Here is a 15,721-nt window from a genome sequence, read left to right as displayed (position 1 = left end):
CCTGGATTTCCTTTTTCAAAAAAGTTTTTAAAAATTATCTTACATTGAAAGCAAAAATACCTTTGTTAACAAGGTTCTTACTAAAAAAGTATAAAAATAGTGATTTAACTTTAGTATTTCCAGAAGCATGTCATAATCAAGTTGCTACTCACTCTCCAAAAGTATGCTACAACGTATTTATGTTGTACCATGTTTTTATTCAAAATGTCAGGAGTTCTTAAAAAAAAAAAAGGACAAAGGAAATTATGCTGCAGAATCATAGAGCAAAATAAAATAATTATATTCCCTGGTATCATTATACAGCATATAAACCTTGGCATTAAATGAAAGGTTTTCCCAGGTCCACAAAAAACTGTTAAATGGTTCTCATACCACTGGAGGATATATGGTGCTCACTTCTTGTCTCTCCCATTCTGGGCCCTAATGCCCAATTCCATGGGTGACATGAACCCTGGAAGAATGTGTGGTCAAAGCACTTCATTGGAATTAATTAGCAGACAGGACTGACCAATGTATTCTGCGACTAAAACTACAACTCTGTCAGACAGACCTGTGGTACTGCCGAGTGGTGGACCCATCTGCAAAAGAATTTAAGAAAAAAAAAAAAAGCCTATTAAAAAAGATATAAACTATGTAAAAGGACAAGAAGACTAGAAAAAAAAAATCAGGAAAAATTAGAAATAAATATAGAAGGATAGGGTGCCACAAGGCAAAGGCATTCCCAAAGTGACATAAATAGGGCCTGACTTTCTAAAGACTGTAGTATTACGTACTAGCCTGAACACAGATTCTTGTACAGTCTAGAGCTGAAGTGACAATGAAAACTCAGAGTGAAAGTAGAATAAGTATATCTAATAAACATCTTTATAAAGGGATATAAATTTATTAAACTTAGGACATCCCTTGGATTTCATCAAATGCCATATTAAACCAACTTATCTAATTCTCCACTACAATGGAAATTGCTACAGAAGTGACTTATAGGATATATAAACCTCTTGGTTCAATTAATCTTTTCTGTAATGTGACAACTAATCTTAAAACTTTGATAATAAAGGACTTATCTGCCTCTGAAGTTCTCCATCTTGCTAACAGATATCTCAGTATCCATTCTCTTTCTCCCTTATTAATATAACTTTTATATTAATTAAGGGACAATGTTGTCCTAAGTGATGTACTAAGTTTGAAGCATTTCCCAGACCCTCTTGGAGATAGAGGGTTAGGGCTGGGGTTGGCAAAGACCATAAATAAATCCTGGCCAACAACCAAAGCTGTCAAGTGGGGTTTCTGAGAAAGCTCCTTAGAATGAACTCAAGCGGGAAGCCCTTTACCCTGTTGCCTTTCCACCTTCTTCTTCCTCCCAGGCAAGTTGACCTGATGGCCAGAGATGCCATCTCATGAAGCAGAAAGATAGACACCTAGGAAATTAATACCAGCAGCTACCAAGCAGCTTTGGTTACCTACCTCTGGGCATCTTCTATAGGTAAAAAAAATAACCCTATCTTATTTAAGCCACTGATTTTTAAAGACAGCAGAATTCTTAACTAATACAATGCAGGAATTTTTTCTGGAAAGAAAACTGGACATGCTGAATCAGGATCTCTGGGCCTTTGGTCTGGGAATCCTTATTTTTAAAAGCTCACCAGGTGATTCTGATGCACTGGTCCAAAGTGGGTATTAAGTATTCACTCATAAGAAGTAATGAACAATGAGGACTTTTTCCTTCATATGAAGATACCAGTATATAGGCTAAGTGAACTGAAAGTTGCTCAGTCGTGTCCAACTCTTTCTGACCCCATGGAATTCTCCAGGTCAGAATACTGGGGTGGGTGGCCATTCCCATCTCCAGGGTATAGGCTAAACAGGACATATATTCCAATTCTTCAGTAAGAGTTATAGATTTATATAGTGCTTGATACACACCAGGTTCTCATCCTCAGTCACTCAGTCGTGTCTGACTCTGCGACCCCATGAACTGTAGCCCACCAGGCTCCTCTGTCCATGGGACTTTCCAGGCAAGAATACTGCAGTAGGTTGCCATTTCCTACTCTAGAGGATCTTCCCGACCCAGGGATCGAATCTGCACCTCCTGCATTTGGCAGGCAGATTCTTTACCACTGCACCATCTGGGAATCTTCAGATGCTCAACAAACGCTTATCAAATTGTTGCACCTGTGCTCTCACCTAATGCGGTAACTAATCTACAAATAGTAGGCTACTTAATAATGCATAAAATATGAAATAATCTAAAAAATAATCTTTGCTGTCTTAGAACAAAGTGAGTAAAACAAATTACCAATATTCATGAAAAGAGAATGGAACATTAAAGATAAAAAAGAAAATTAAAAATCTCTAATGATGTTATACACGCTCGATCTTAAAAATTTACTTAAGTAGATACTTTGTTCTGCTAACTTGCTTCATCTCTCAGCGCCTGTTTACTCTATTAAAACACCTCCTACACTTAACATCATGGCCAATGTTTGATATAGTAAAACAGTACAGCCTGGAAATCTACTAAAACAATCATGAATAACAAGTTTAGTTGTTGTCATCTATTATAAATAGTCAAAGAATCATTGTATTTTTAACATTTATCAACCAACAAACTCTTATACTTAACACGGGGTGTAGAAGATTCTAATTTTTTCCCCCAAATAAACAGGAGGACTGCTCATACTGTCAATACAAATATCTAAAGTACTTTTTAACATTCTAAGTTCCTATTTGCAATACTTCTCAATAAATAATGTTACTTACAGATATTTTGTTACTTTCTGGTATTGTTTCATCATTAAAAGTGACATTTGTTTCTATATCCAATCTTGGCCTTTTTCTAACACTGATGTCTTCTTCTTGTTTTTGAACTTTCACTTCGCTTTCTAACTCTAGTTCTGTATCCTTGAATAACTGTTCTAATACTTCATCTTCTATGGCTAAATCATCAATTTCTTTTCTTTTTTTTGATTTTAGTTTTTCTGTAAAAAGAGACTCATTGGCATAATTTTTCACAGTGGGTTTTAAATTCGTATCTGCATATGAATTATCTGGGTTTTTTTCCACAAGCACATTCTGAGATAGGTGTTCATCCTTATTTTTCCTTATCGACGATGTAGTTGGTTGTGTTTGTTCTAAAAGAGAACAAGACATTTCCATTCTTGCTGATTTGGATAAAGACATTTCTTGATTTTCTTCATCCCTTTCCCTTGGGTTCAAAAAAGGAGAGAAGAAAACAAAAACAGAAAATGAACACAGCTAAGTAATTTTTTAGTTTGGCAATATTCACCCCCTTCTTCATTTAATTGACAATATTCCTGGTTTTAATGATTAACAATCTCACCAGAAATAAAAAAAGTAGACATCTGAAAATAATACATAATTCATACACACTTGACTGTTTTGATAGGACTGATCAATCCCATAGCTTAAATAATAGAGAGATGTTTATCTTCTTTTTTAAAAGCTGCAATAGTTGATGAATCAGTGTGAAGGAAAAGGTAGAAGAATATAAAATACAAAAGACTTGTCAGGAAAAAAACAGCTTACTTTGTAATGTAGGGAACTTGTGAGCAAGGAAAAATTGCCCTGGGACTAAAACTTGTTCAGTTCATGAGAGCCAGATTCAAGATAGTAAGTCGAAGTGGCTAAATCCAGCATATAGTGTAAGACGATATGTGTGAATATATGACTAAGTATATTCCATATAATACTAAATTCACTCCATAAGTGCTGAATGCTTAGCTCATTTAAACGGTACTGAGGCCCCCAGAGGACACACAAACTGGGTCTGCTCTCTGGTTTACAAGAGGATGTTGAACTGGACCAGTTAAGAGTGATACCTTAATGAATCTAAACTAATGTCAGGGTCCAGATCAACCAACCAAGAGGTTTTTGTAATAATCCAAATAATCAGAGTTTGAATTAGAAAGATAGCAACACAAACAGATGGAAAGAGATATTTATAGACAATTAAAAGAAGAATCAGCACTACTGGTTTGGGGAGGCAGAGGAGAAAGAGTCAAAGATGTTGATACAGTAACCTGCTAACAAAATTACATATACAGTGCAATGACAGGGGTGAAAAAGTTTTACGCCTATGATTAGGGAAAAAAGCAGATTTCTGTGGAAAAGTAGGAGTGATATACTACTAAGTCAGGACCAAATATACTGACCATTTATAACCTGAAATGAAACATACATAGTAAGAAGAAAAGAAGTCCTCAATGGGAGCAAAGTCAGAGAGGCAAAAAAAAGAAAAAGAAAAACTGAGACACTACCACAAAAAACCAAGAAGAAATCACAAAGAGAACAAAGGCTGAAGAGCTGAGTGTTATCAAAGGGCCACTAGAGGTGTGAAGTGTGTCAGCGACTACTTTCAAGGATGTCAGGTCATGATGAAACATGGTTAGTTAAGAAATATTTCATACAGAAATGGGAACAATAATGTCCTCTTATAAGTTTAACAGTGAATTTAAAAGATAAAGAGCAGTAGCTTCAGGAAGAAATCAAGTCAAGGGAAGGTTTTAAAAACTAAAAACGAGATAGAGTCTTTGAATATAGAAGAAAAGCACCTAGAAGAAGATACTAAAGGTGCTAGAAATTAAGAATAAATGATGAAGCATGGTCCTAGAGGAAATGAGAGACCTAACGAACAGAAACAGGTAGGTCAAAAAAACTCAGGTGTGGGAAAGCTTTTCAGAAAATGAAACAACAGAAGGAAAAAAATGAGAGAAAATCTATCTAATGAACTTAGTGACTCTTGAGAGTCCCTTGGACTGCAAGGAGATCAACCAGTCAATCCTAAAGGAAATCAATCCTGAATATTCATTAGAAGGACTGATGCTGAAGCTGAAGCTCTAATGCTTTGGCCACCTGATGCAAAGAGCCAACTCAGTAGAGACCCTGATGCTGGGAAAGATTGAAGGCAGGAGGAGAAGGGGATGACAGAGGATGAGATGGTTGGATGGCATCACCGACTCCATGGGCATGACTTTGAGCAAGCTCCAGGAGATGGTGAAGGACAGAGAAGCCTGGCGTGCTGCAGTCTGTGGGGTCCCAAAGAGTCGGACACCACTGAGCAGCTGAACAGCAGCAGCAGAAATGAACTTAGGTAAGAAAGCAATCATACAGAGCGAAGTAAGCCAGAAAGATGAAGACCAATACAGCATACTAACGCATATATATGGAATTTAGAAAGATGGTAACGATAACGCTATATACAAAACAGAAAAAGAGACACGGATGTACAGAACAGACGTTTGGACTCTGTGGGAGAAGGCGAGGGTGGGATGTTTAGAGAGAACAGCATCGAAACATGTATATTATCTGTGGTGAAACAGATCACTAGCCCAGGCTGGATGCATGAGACAGGTGCTCGGGCCTGGTGCACTGGGAAGACCCAGAGGGATCGGGTGGAGAGGGAGGTGGGAAGGGGGATCGGGATGGGGAATACATGTAAATCCATGGCTGACTCATGTCAATGTATGACAAAAACCACTAAAAAAAAAATAAAGTAAAATAAAATAAAATATCAAAAAAAAAAAAAAGGCAATGTGGACATTTCTGAGAGGGAATAAGCTCAAAGGGCCACAGCTTTCTACAGAAGCATACTTACACAGAATATGAACTTAGTACCATTCTACAATCATAAAACAAGTATTTTTAGAGGCATAAAACACTATTATTAAAAATTATACCGTTTTTTGGGAGAGGTAAGCGGCTGAAAATAGTCTTTGATGGAGTTGGTTTGCTGAAGCTGAGAAGGCCAACCTCTACTTTTATTTACATGTGGGAATTTAGTCGGTGAAAGCTGATAGTCTGGGATTTTCATCCTAACCAGAGTATTTGACACTATATTATTATTAGAGCTTATTTTGTGGGGTTTCTTCACAGTGGACGTTTCTTGTGAAAGTATTCTACATTTTGGTTCCATTCCAAATACTTTCATTTCTTTTGGTCTTTCACTCAAATCCATACTGCAGCAAAAGAAAAGAATGTATGGTAAACAATCAAATTTATAGCAATTTTTATCCAGAAATAAAGTCCTTTAAATAGTACTAATGTAATACAGCTTTAGAATGTAGTTGTCTTGAGATAACAGTTTATTGAATATATTTTATAATATATTGTTCAAGAAAGCAGCTCCTTTGACATCAAAGCTCCCTGAAGACAGATGACAGCCTTCTCTCCATCCCCTGCAGCACATGCTGTCAGGCATGCTCTATAAAAAACTGCCAAACACACATGAAATAATAACTCTGTCTCTTATTATAAATTAAGCCATCATATTCCTAAGTGTTTCTTGCTTTGTTTCAGATTTTTAAATTACTTGCATGTAAAAAATAAATGATAAAAACTAGAAATTCAGAACAAATATAATGTGGTATTTCAATCACTTTCAGTGAACTGAAATGGTGACATTCCAACCAAAAGGCAGTCTCTACAATAGAACTCTAGATTAACAGAAAAATATTTTAAACCCACACATAAACACACAGTTCTACCATGAATGGTTAAATATATATTATCTTTGCTATTCTTATGGGGTTTTTTGCCATTCTTATTTCACAAAAAACCCAGAGCTGTCATTCAACTGACTTTCAAAAAATTAATAGTTTCTCTTTTAAAAGTTACACACAGTTTCAATACAAAACATAGGTACAGTGAAAATTTAGTTATGGCATATTATAGTGCTACTGTAAGTATTTTTCAATATGAACAATTTCTTATGGATTTAAAATAGTGTCTTAAATTAAAAAATGCATAGGATACATATGAGCTAACCCTGCTTTCCAAAAAAATCAAAAAACAATTTAAAAAAACCCTCTTTATGTAGAGAACCATAAAACACCAGTCACAAATAAAACTGTAATTCTTTGTAGTCTTCTATGTACATTTGCAAGGAATAAAAAAAAAACTTTATCTATTTCAGAAGTTGACAAACTACAACTTGTAGGGCAAATATGGCTGACCACTTGTTTTTGTAAATTAAGTTTTACTTGAGTATATCCACACTCATTCATTTACATGTGTCTAACGGCTGCTTTAATTCTACAGTGGCAGAGATGAGTAGCTGTGACAGAGGTCAATAGCCCACAGAGCCAAAAATATTATTTTCTAGTACTTTATAAAGTTTGCTAAACCCTGTCCCCAAATATTATTTTCCCTGGCATCCCACACTCCAAATTCTTTATCTCCCAAGAAATGACTTGATAAGGCATTGACTTTACTTCTTGAGTATACTATTAATTTATTGATAGAATAACAACAACAGTTTGTTATCAATGAAGCTTTACCGTGTATCTGCTTGTTCTGATTCTGTGTCAGCTACATATGCTGTAGTATTCACTGAGGCATTTGGCCTTGAATTTTCATTAGCTGGTAGGGCTTGGGAAAGGCTTGGACCTGGAGTTGTTGTCTTCAATCCTGCCAATCACAGAAGTGACAGAAAGAATCGCAACTGCTAGACACAAGGAGGACATTTGGTCACGGGAAGTTGCTAGGAGTGTGCCACATTGAGGGAATTAACTATAGCACACAGTTTTCTCCAAATACTCAACAGCCTGTAAGCAGCAGCCTGTTGGCATCTGTGACGGGCTTATCTGAACCAAATCATGTTAAAATTACATCAAATCTTTCCTGTTAAATGATTATCAACTTAAATAAAAATAAACTCAACTTAAATTCTAATTCAAATTATGCTTTAGTCAGGAGACCAAAAAATTAAAATTTCTCCCCCTACAAAAAGTATATCTACTGTATCTACACAAATCAAAATCAATGAGAATTTAATTTTCAGAAGGAATATACTATTTGAAGAAATAAACAGTTTTATACATATATTTTTTGGCTACTCAAGAAAACCATAATGATCACTTCATCATCTTATATACCAGGATAGAAATTTAACTCAAGTGCCACTCCTCTGGAATGCTTTCCTTAAACCTCCCTCACTGAATCAGATGCCCTTTATTCTGGCTGCCCTACCACCCTTTATATCACTCTATTAACTGTTAACATTCTTTTTAACTTTTTAATGCTAGCTGTGTGACCTCGGTACTACTTAAACTCTCTGTGCCTTAGTTTCCTCATTTATGAAATGAGGATAACTATAATATTTTCCTCACATGTTTTAAGGGCCAAATGAATTGATAGATAGATAGCACTTAGAAAAATCTTGGAACATAGTACAGATTATGCAAGTGCTGCTGTTGCTGCTAAGTCGCTTCAGTCGTGTCTGACTCTGTGCGACCCCACAGACGGCAGCCCACCGGGCTCCCCCGTCCACAGGACTCCCTAGGCAAGAACACTGGAGTGGGCTGCCACTTCCTTCTTCATGCAGGTGCTAGCTGCTATCAGTATCACCACGTTCTACCATACTTGTTACTTGCTCTCACTAGACTTGGAGCCTCCCTGAGAACAGGGACTGAGTCTTGCTCATTTCTATACCTCCAAACTCTGAGCAATGTTTGGTATATAATGGATATAAACAAGTTAATGGAATTAAAGAAACTGAAAAAAATTTAAGTTGACATTTACTAAGTATCAAAACTAAATTATCACTGTTAGATCCTCTTGACATAGGATATGTTCAAATGTTTATTACTAATTCCAAATTCAGGTATTTAACTTACTTCTATCACTCTCATTATATGAACATCTTAAAAGCTCACTGGCATTCCTTTGACACACATACCTTAAAATTCATTTTAGTTTGAACAGTCTACAGAAAACAGTAATTAAAAATGGGTATATAATCACTAAAAGAAACACACGGTGGTGGTGGCTTAGTCGCTAAATTGTATCGCTATCTTGTGACCCCATGGACTGTAGCCCTCCAGGCTCCTCTGTCCATGGGATTCTCCAGGCAAGAATACTGGAGTGGGTTGCCATTTCCTCCTCCAGGGGATCTTACCAACCCAGGAATCAAACCCAGGTCTCCAGCATTGCAGGCAGACTCTTTACCAACTGAGCTATGAGGCAAGCTCAAAAGAAACACATAAACTGAATCTAATGAACCAGAGTAACTGTTCGTCAACAGTAAGATTAATGACAATGCTCTCCTTGCTAAAAATACCATAAGGATAGGGATTTGCTCTACTCTGCTCAACTCTTTATTCCAAGTTTTTAGAATAATTAAAGGCATATAACAACTGTTCAAAAAATTCTTATTGAAAGATAAATGAATGAATATGAAAGGAAAAAAGGAAACAAAGGATGAAAAAAAAGGAGGAAATGCATTCACTCTGTTCCCCCCAAACTAGCTGTGCTCTAAAATGGTTTGTAAGTCAGATGTCTATGATTTGGAACCCACACAGACCTACCTATGAATAGGTGCAAGAAATTATAACATAGATTTTACCAATTTCTCATGACCATGTTTCCATACGGAATAACACAATAGAAAAGGTGCTGGTTTGTAGTCAGATAACCAAAATTTTAGAACTGTCTGGGCCATTTTGGAGCTTTTCCCAGGAGGCTCAGCAGTAAAGAATCTGCCTGCCAATGCAGGAAACACGAGTTTGATCCCTGGACTGGGAAAATCCCCTGCAAGAGGAAAGGCAACCCACAGCAGTATTCTTGCCTGGAAAATCCATGGACAGAGGAGCCTGGCAGGCTATAGTTCATGGGGTTGCAAAGAGTCAGACATGATTTCGCAACTGAGCACACACACTCTTGGCCATTTTATTTATAGGACCTTAACTTTTCTTAGCCTTCAGGTCTCTTACCTTTTAATATTACAAAGATTAGATGATCTCTAAGGACCTTCTGGCTATAAATACCTTTCTAACAGCAGAAATGTAATAAAAATTTTGACAAATGATAAAACTTTGTTGGCCCATTCAAGCAAAGATTATCTTATATACCAATAACTTAGTTCAATTAAGCAAATATTCATATCAACTACAAACAAGTATCGTGCTTGGTGATGTCAGAGAATTAGAAATTAATAAAAGCTTAACAACCAATCTAGTGGCTGAGACACACATGGAAACAATTGGTGACATTTCAGAGTAGAGAGAAACTCGAACTGGAATGCAAAAAAAGTTACTGGGATAAAGAAAACAGAATAATTAACCTGACTTGGAGAAGAGTTGTGAGATAGGAAAAAAACTTAGAAAAACTTCATGAAGGAGGTGTGCATTTGTGAAATGAGTCAGATATTGAAGAGCAGTGTTGGCATTCTAGGAACACGGACCATGATGAGCACGGTCAAGGAGTATGGCACATACACAAATATAGCATATTATTAATGTTATTTTATTTATAAGTTAGAATTATTCTCCAAAAAATTAAGAAATTCTAAAAAACATGGCATATAGATTCTCTAGGGAAGTATACTAAACAAAAGAGATGAGAACAGAAGAGATAGGCCACAGCTAAACTGCTGAAAGCTCAAAAGTCTAGACAAAGGGCTTAAGGATTTATTTGACAGATAATAAGAACAAGTACAAGTTTGTAGGAAATGGGAAGGTGTTTCTAATGGCAAAGTGAAAAATTAACTGTACAGATGAATATGGAGGCACGACTCTTACTGGGGGCAACTGTAATAGCTCTCAGGAAAGAAAGATACAGAGGGTTCAAATAGGGCAGTATCTTGATGGTAGCATGCCTCTTGAGCAGAAGCTACAGAGGGAGAATTTCAGGTGTTAGATGAGTAAAAAAATGATTTAAGTTTATGGTCTGAGTACCTCCTCTTTAGCTCAGTCCTTTCTTAGTTTTTTGGGAGTTTATATAATAAACAGGAGGTTAAAATCAAGCAAAACAAACCAAAAAAATCTGATGCCTTGGCTGCATCCCACAACATCCTGAATTATAGAGAATGTAAATCTGCATTAAACAAATATTTCTGAAGCACCTATCTAACTGAGAACTAGTTTTCTGAAAGAAAAACAAAGGACAGTTGTCCCGAACAGGTACTGGGAAAGGGAGCCACTCACATAGACTCAATGATTATTTATTTTTACATAATTTTTGTAGTGTTGTTAAAATCTGAAATTATACATAGGGTTTTGTTTTTTCTATAGCAGAACAGAAATCCACTGTCAACAAAATAGTATCTACAGTATATGCTATTTCTAAAGGGTTGGGAGCTCCCCAGTGGACATCTTCTCCGAGAATATGGCTCACTTTTGTTATCTACATCAAAGTAGTTTTCAAAGACAGGCTGAAGAGGTGATATTTTACTTCTGACTCTAAGGATAAATTCTGAGAATCTGAGTCATGAATTTTGAGGAAATAGTCACCATATCACAACTATAATGAAAACTTCACAAGCTCTTAAAACTGTATTTGAAGGTTAACTGTTTACAGACAGAAGTATATCCAGTGCACTCATGGGAAAGGGTAGAGATTTCAGGTGAATAAACATTCTCACCAGATCATAAAATCTAAGGACTAGCTGTCTATCCTTTTATATCTGCTCCCAGTAACCCCCACACCATCAATCACAAGAGCAATAGAATAACATCATAACAGCTTTGACTTAAAGAGTCAGTTTAAATTATTTCTTATGTGACCTCTGGCTAATTTCTTAACCTCTCTGTACATCAGTTTCCTCACCTATAAAATGCAAAAATGTCATCTGTCTTAAAAGGATTGTTTTGCAGATTAAATTGTAATGCCATATGTCAAGCACTGCAATCTTTGCAAATTCAAGAGACGGCAGCTATTACCACCGATCAGAAGGCACGCTGCCCAGCTCCACAGGGGCCATTTCAGTGGGCTACAGCATAAACGGGACCTCCTGTGACACCACCTCGAGTGCATCATCAGGTAGTGTCTCATAACTTCCCTTTGGTTCAAGCCCAATAACTGCTGACAAATAACTATTAAAAAGAACCTAGGGTGCAAATAAAGGTATAAAGAAATACTCAATGGATGCACTCATAGCTAGACAAAGAAAAGTTAGAAAGGGGAATAAATTTAAGAATATCTGAGGTAAAGAAGCGAGAAGGAAAAAATAAATGAACCACCTTCTTAATGGCAACATCAGCTGATTAAGAAAGTAGGGCAATGTGTTTTTTTAAAAAAAAGGGTAATAGTTGCTCTGCGTAAAGTGGCTTTTCTAATAGTCAACATGGAGATGATTATAATATGTATTCTTCATCTCCATAGATGGCACCATCATCCAGCCAGTTACTCATGCCAAAAGATAAGAAGCTGTTTCTAAATCCTACACAGGCAACCTGTGGGTCTAGCTCCAAAACCTGGCCTCCGTTTGTTTTTCTGCTCTCTACTGTGCTGCCCACCTTGGTCCAAGGCACCAGGCTGCTCTCAACTGGACCTCCACAGGAGCTTCTACCCATGTCCCCACTTCCATCTGGGGCCTTTGGAATCCATTCTCCACACAGGTGTGATTGTGACAGGAATTCTGCTATCGAGATCCTTCCAGCGCTGACCTTCCCTATCACTTCAGGACATGAGCTGCTCAAACACGACATAGTAAGTGAGACCATCATACGTGACTACGAATCTAGAAGAGCCTCCCAGTCACTATCACATCACCTTGTTTCAGCTTTCTCTTTGTACTTGGCCTTAACAGAACTTATCAGATGTGTATGCTTGTTAACTGTCTGAAGCCTGACTTCTAGCATATAAAGTTCACAGTAAGAGGCATCTTGTTTCCTTTATTCACCACTGTTCCTTCAGTACTTACAACAGTGCCAAGTACTTAGTAGCCACAAATATTTACTGAATGAATAAATGAATGGATAAACATATGACCTTTAGAAGATGGTGAACATGGCAAGTATAATGTTCATACAGCTTATCATCCATTTATATGACAAAGTTGCTGAAGAATCAATAAAATAATATTTTAATTACCTGTAATGGGTTGGCCCTGTGGATCACAGTAATTCTCTGTAGTAACAAAAATAACTGCTAATCCAATTTCTGCTTCTGGAATAGGTCTAAGACCCTTCCTGTTAGAATAAAATAGTTTAAGCATAACAATATATTAAAATTAACAATTTTTATTAAGATGATATCAACCGAATCTATCCTTTTTTCCCATCAAGTTATATCACAATTTAATGGTACAGAGAGAACTGCAAATACATATAGTACTAGCTTATTCACTGGAGCAACATTACATTGGGCAAGTTCATCATCTTTTAGTAATTCAATTATTTCACCCGTAAAATACAGATCTAAGCTAAGGGATACAGATCCTTCCAGTTCTAAAACTCTATAATTTTCACACTAACAACAGTAATATTCAGATGAAGCAATAAAAGAGATTTTTTAAAGCAAATCTATGATTACTAGAATCCTAAAATAAGACTTAAAAGAGAGAAAGAAAAAGGGGGGGAGAGGAGGGGAAAAAGTACAAAGAACTATATATAAATTACGTCTATATATGTATTATAATTTTAAATTTAGTAAATCAAATCATTTTACCAAATTTACATGTATTAATGAATCTTATTAAACGAATCTTATGGTGAACTCATCTTTTGTTATTCTGTAATGTGAATAATGACATAAACCAAATAAAATTTAACTTAATAATGCTATATAGAAACTGCACCTCAAGCTTTAAAACTCCTTTTAATATGTATTATAGAGATATTTTAAGTGGTTGTAGTAGCTTAACAGGTCTTTTTCAAATGTTCAACATTTGAAAAATGTTTCACTTTTCTTTGTAAAATGAAAAATTTTGGTTCTTTGTAAAGTTTTTAAAAAGATGACTCCAAAATGTATATGGAAAAATAAAAAGCCAGTAGCCAGGATGCTTTTGAAGAAGAGCAGAAAGAAAAGATCTGTCCTACTAGATTCGAAGGCTTAAACTGTTCTAGTAATTAAGACAATGTGGTAAATGTGGTATTGGTACAAGAACAGTTATATTGCTCAATGCAACAGACAAAAGCCAAAAACATTCCCATATATGTAAGGTCCCTTGGTATACAACAGAATGAGTCTCAGATTAAAAATAAATTTCAAAAACAAAATATCAAAATATTAGTAAAAAAACTGTAGAGAATATCTTTTTGATCTATGAGTAGAAAAAGATTTATGTAAAATTAAAAAAAAAACACTGACTATGAAAGATAGTTAATTTTAGGATACTAAAAGTAAGGACTTTCATTCATCAACACAATAAAAAGATACTTTACAAAGTGGTAACAGATTCTGTAATACATAAAAGTGACAAAAGGATTAATGTCAAGAATATATAAAGAACTACAAATTTTTTTTTTTTAAGGCACACAAATAGGCAATTACCTACTGCACTTGTGGGCATTTATTCCAGAGAAATGAAAACTTACGCTTACACAGAAACCTGTACACAAATGTTCACAGCAGCTTTATTTGTAACAAAAACTGGAAAAATGCACACATCCTTCATGGATGGATGATTCAACAAACGCAGTATATCCATACCACAGAATAAATGATATGTACATATGCATATGTATTTTAAGTGGCTGAAGTAGTTTAAAGGTATTTGTCAAATGCTTAACATTCATTGTTTTGAAAGCAACCCTGAATATTCACTGGAAGGACTGATGCTGAAGCTCCAATACTTTGGCCACTTGATGCGAAGAGCTGACTCACCGGAAAAGACCCTGATGCTGGGAAAGATTGAAGGCAGGAGGAGAAGGGAGGGACAGAGGATGAGATGGTTGGATGGCATCACTGACTCAATTAACATGAGTTTCAGCAAACTCTAGGAGATGGTGAAGGACAGGGAAGCTTGGAGGCTGCAGTCCATGGGGGTCACAAAGAATTGGTCACAACTTAGCGACTAAACAATTTAACTTAGACTTGAACTCTGTGCAATTATAACACTAACAGATTTTAAAAAGTATCATCAAATGATATATATGAATACCTACTTAATATTTTAGGCAATTCAAAATTTACTACACTACTAACACTTCTGAAACTATATACTATATTATGAAAATTAGTTATAAATTGGCTTTATAAAATACACACTTCATAACAATGTTATACAGACATACATCATCTTAAATGGAGAAACACTGAAAGCATTCCTTTTAAAGTCAATAGTAAGATAAATGTGGCTAGTATCACCACTTTGGATGTCCCAGTTCATCCAAAACCAAGAGAGAAAGAGAATGAGAGAGAGCAGTACCAAAGGCATATGGATTAAAAAGGAGAGAAATATCATTTACAGATGATATGGTTTATATACAAAAAGACTACAGATAAATTACTAGAAATAAAGGGCAGTCTGACAAGGTGGTGGGATATGATATTATTCAATGTCAGCTGAACTTCTATACATCAAGAGTAAACTGGAAAATGTAATTAAAAGTACTCATATATGGTTGTCGATACCATGAAACACTACTCAGCAATAAAAAACGATTGATATATAAAACCTAGATGAATCTCTGAGGAATCATGGTGAGCGAAGAAAAAAATTCTAAAAGGGTATATGCTGCTATGATTTCATTTATATATTATTTTTTTTAACAACAAAATTTTAGAAATGGAGAACAAACTTATTGGTTGCCAAAGTTTAGGGACAGGGAGTGGGAAGTGGGAAGGGATGTGTGGTTATAAAAGAACAACATGAGGGATTCTTGTGGTGATGGAACTGTCCTGTATCTTAGCTATGGCGAGTACATGAACATACACATGTAATAAAATTACAGAGAACTATTAATATATATGCACAGACACCACACACACAGAAGAACATATAAAACTGGGGAAATCTGTACCTTAATAAAATGAATACAGT

General features: G+C 35.8%; 1 protein-coding gene across 3 annotated transcripts in view; it reads right to left on the bottom strand.

The window, feature by feature from the left end:
- NBN (nibrin) overlaps nucleotides 1-15,721 on the bottom strand; it is a 56,995-nt gene that overhangs the window by 14,156 nt on the left and 27,118 nt on the right. For all 3 annotated transcript variants that reach the window (XM_043483185.1, XM_043483187.1, XM_043483186.1), the window contains 4 exons: nucleotides 12,829-12,926; nucleotides 7,296-7,425; nucleotides 5,697-5,975; nucleotides 2,761-3,205 (listed from right to left, as the gene is read on the bottom strand). In XM_043483185.1, the coding sequence (XP_043339120.1) occupies nucleotides 2,761-3,205; nucleotides 5,697-5,975; nucleotides 7,296-7,425; nucleotides 12,829-12,926 (952 nt within the window). The remainder of the gene's footprint in view (nucleotides 1-2,760; nucleotides 3,206-5,696; nucleotides 5,976-7,295; nucleotides 7,426-12,828; nucleotides 12,927-15,721) is intronic.

Source organism: Cervus canadensis, chromosome 12 (assembly GCF_019320065.1).
Source record: "Cervus canadensis isolate Bull #8, Minnesota chromosome 12, ASM1932006v1, whole genome shotgun sequence".
In the NCBI taxonomy this organism is placed as follows: Eukaryota; Metazoa; Chordata; class Mammalia; order Artiodactyla; family Cervidae; genus Cervus; species Cervus canadensis.
The sequence above is the reverse complement of the archived record's forward strand: the minus strand, read 5'-3'. Positions and strand labels throughout refer to the sequence as shown.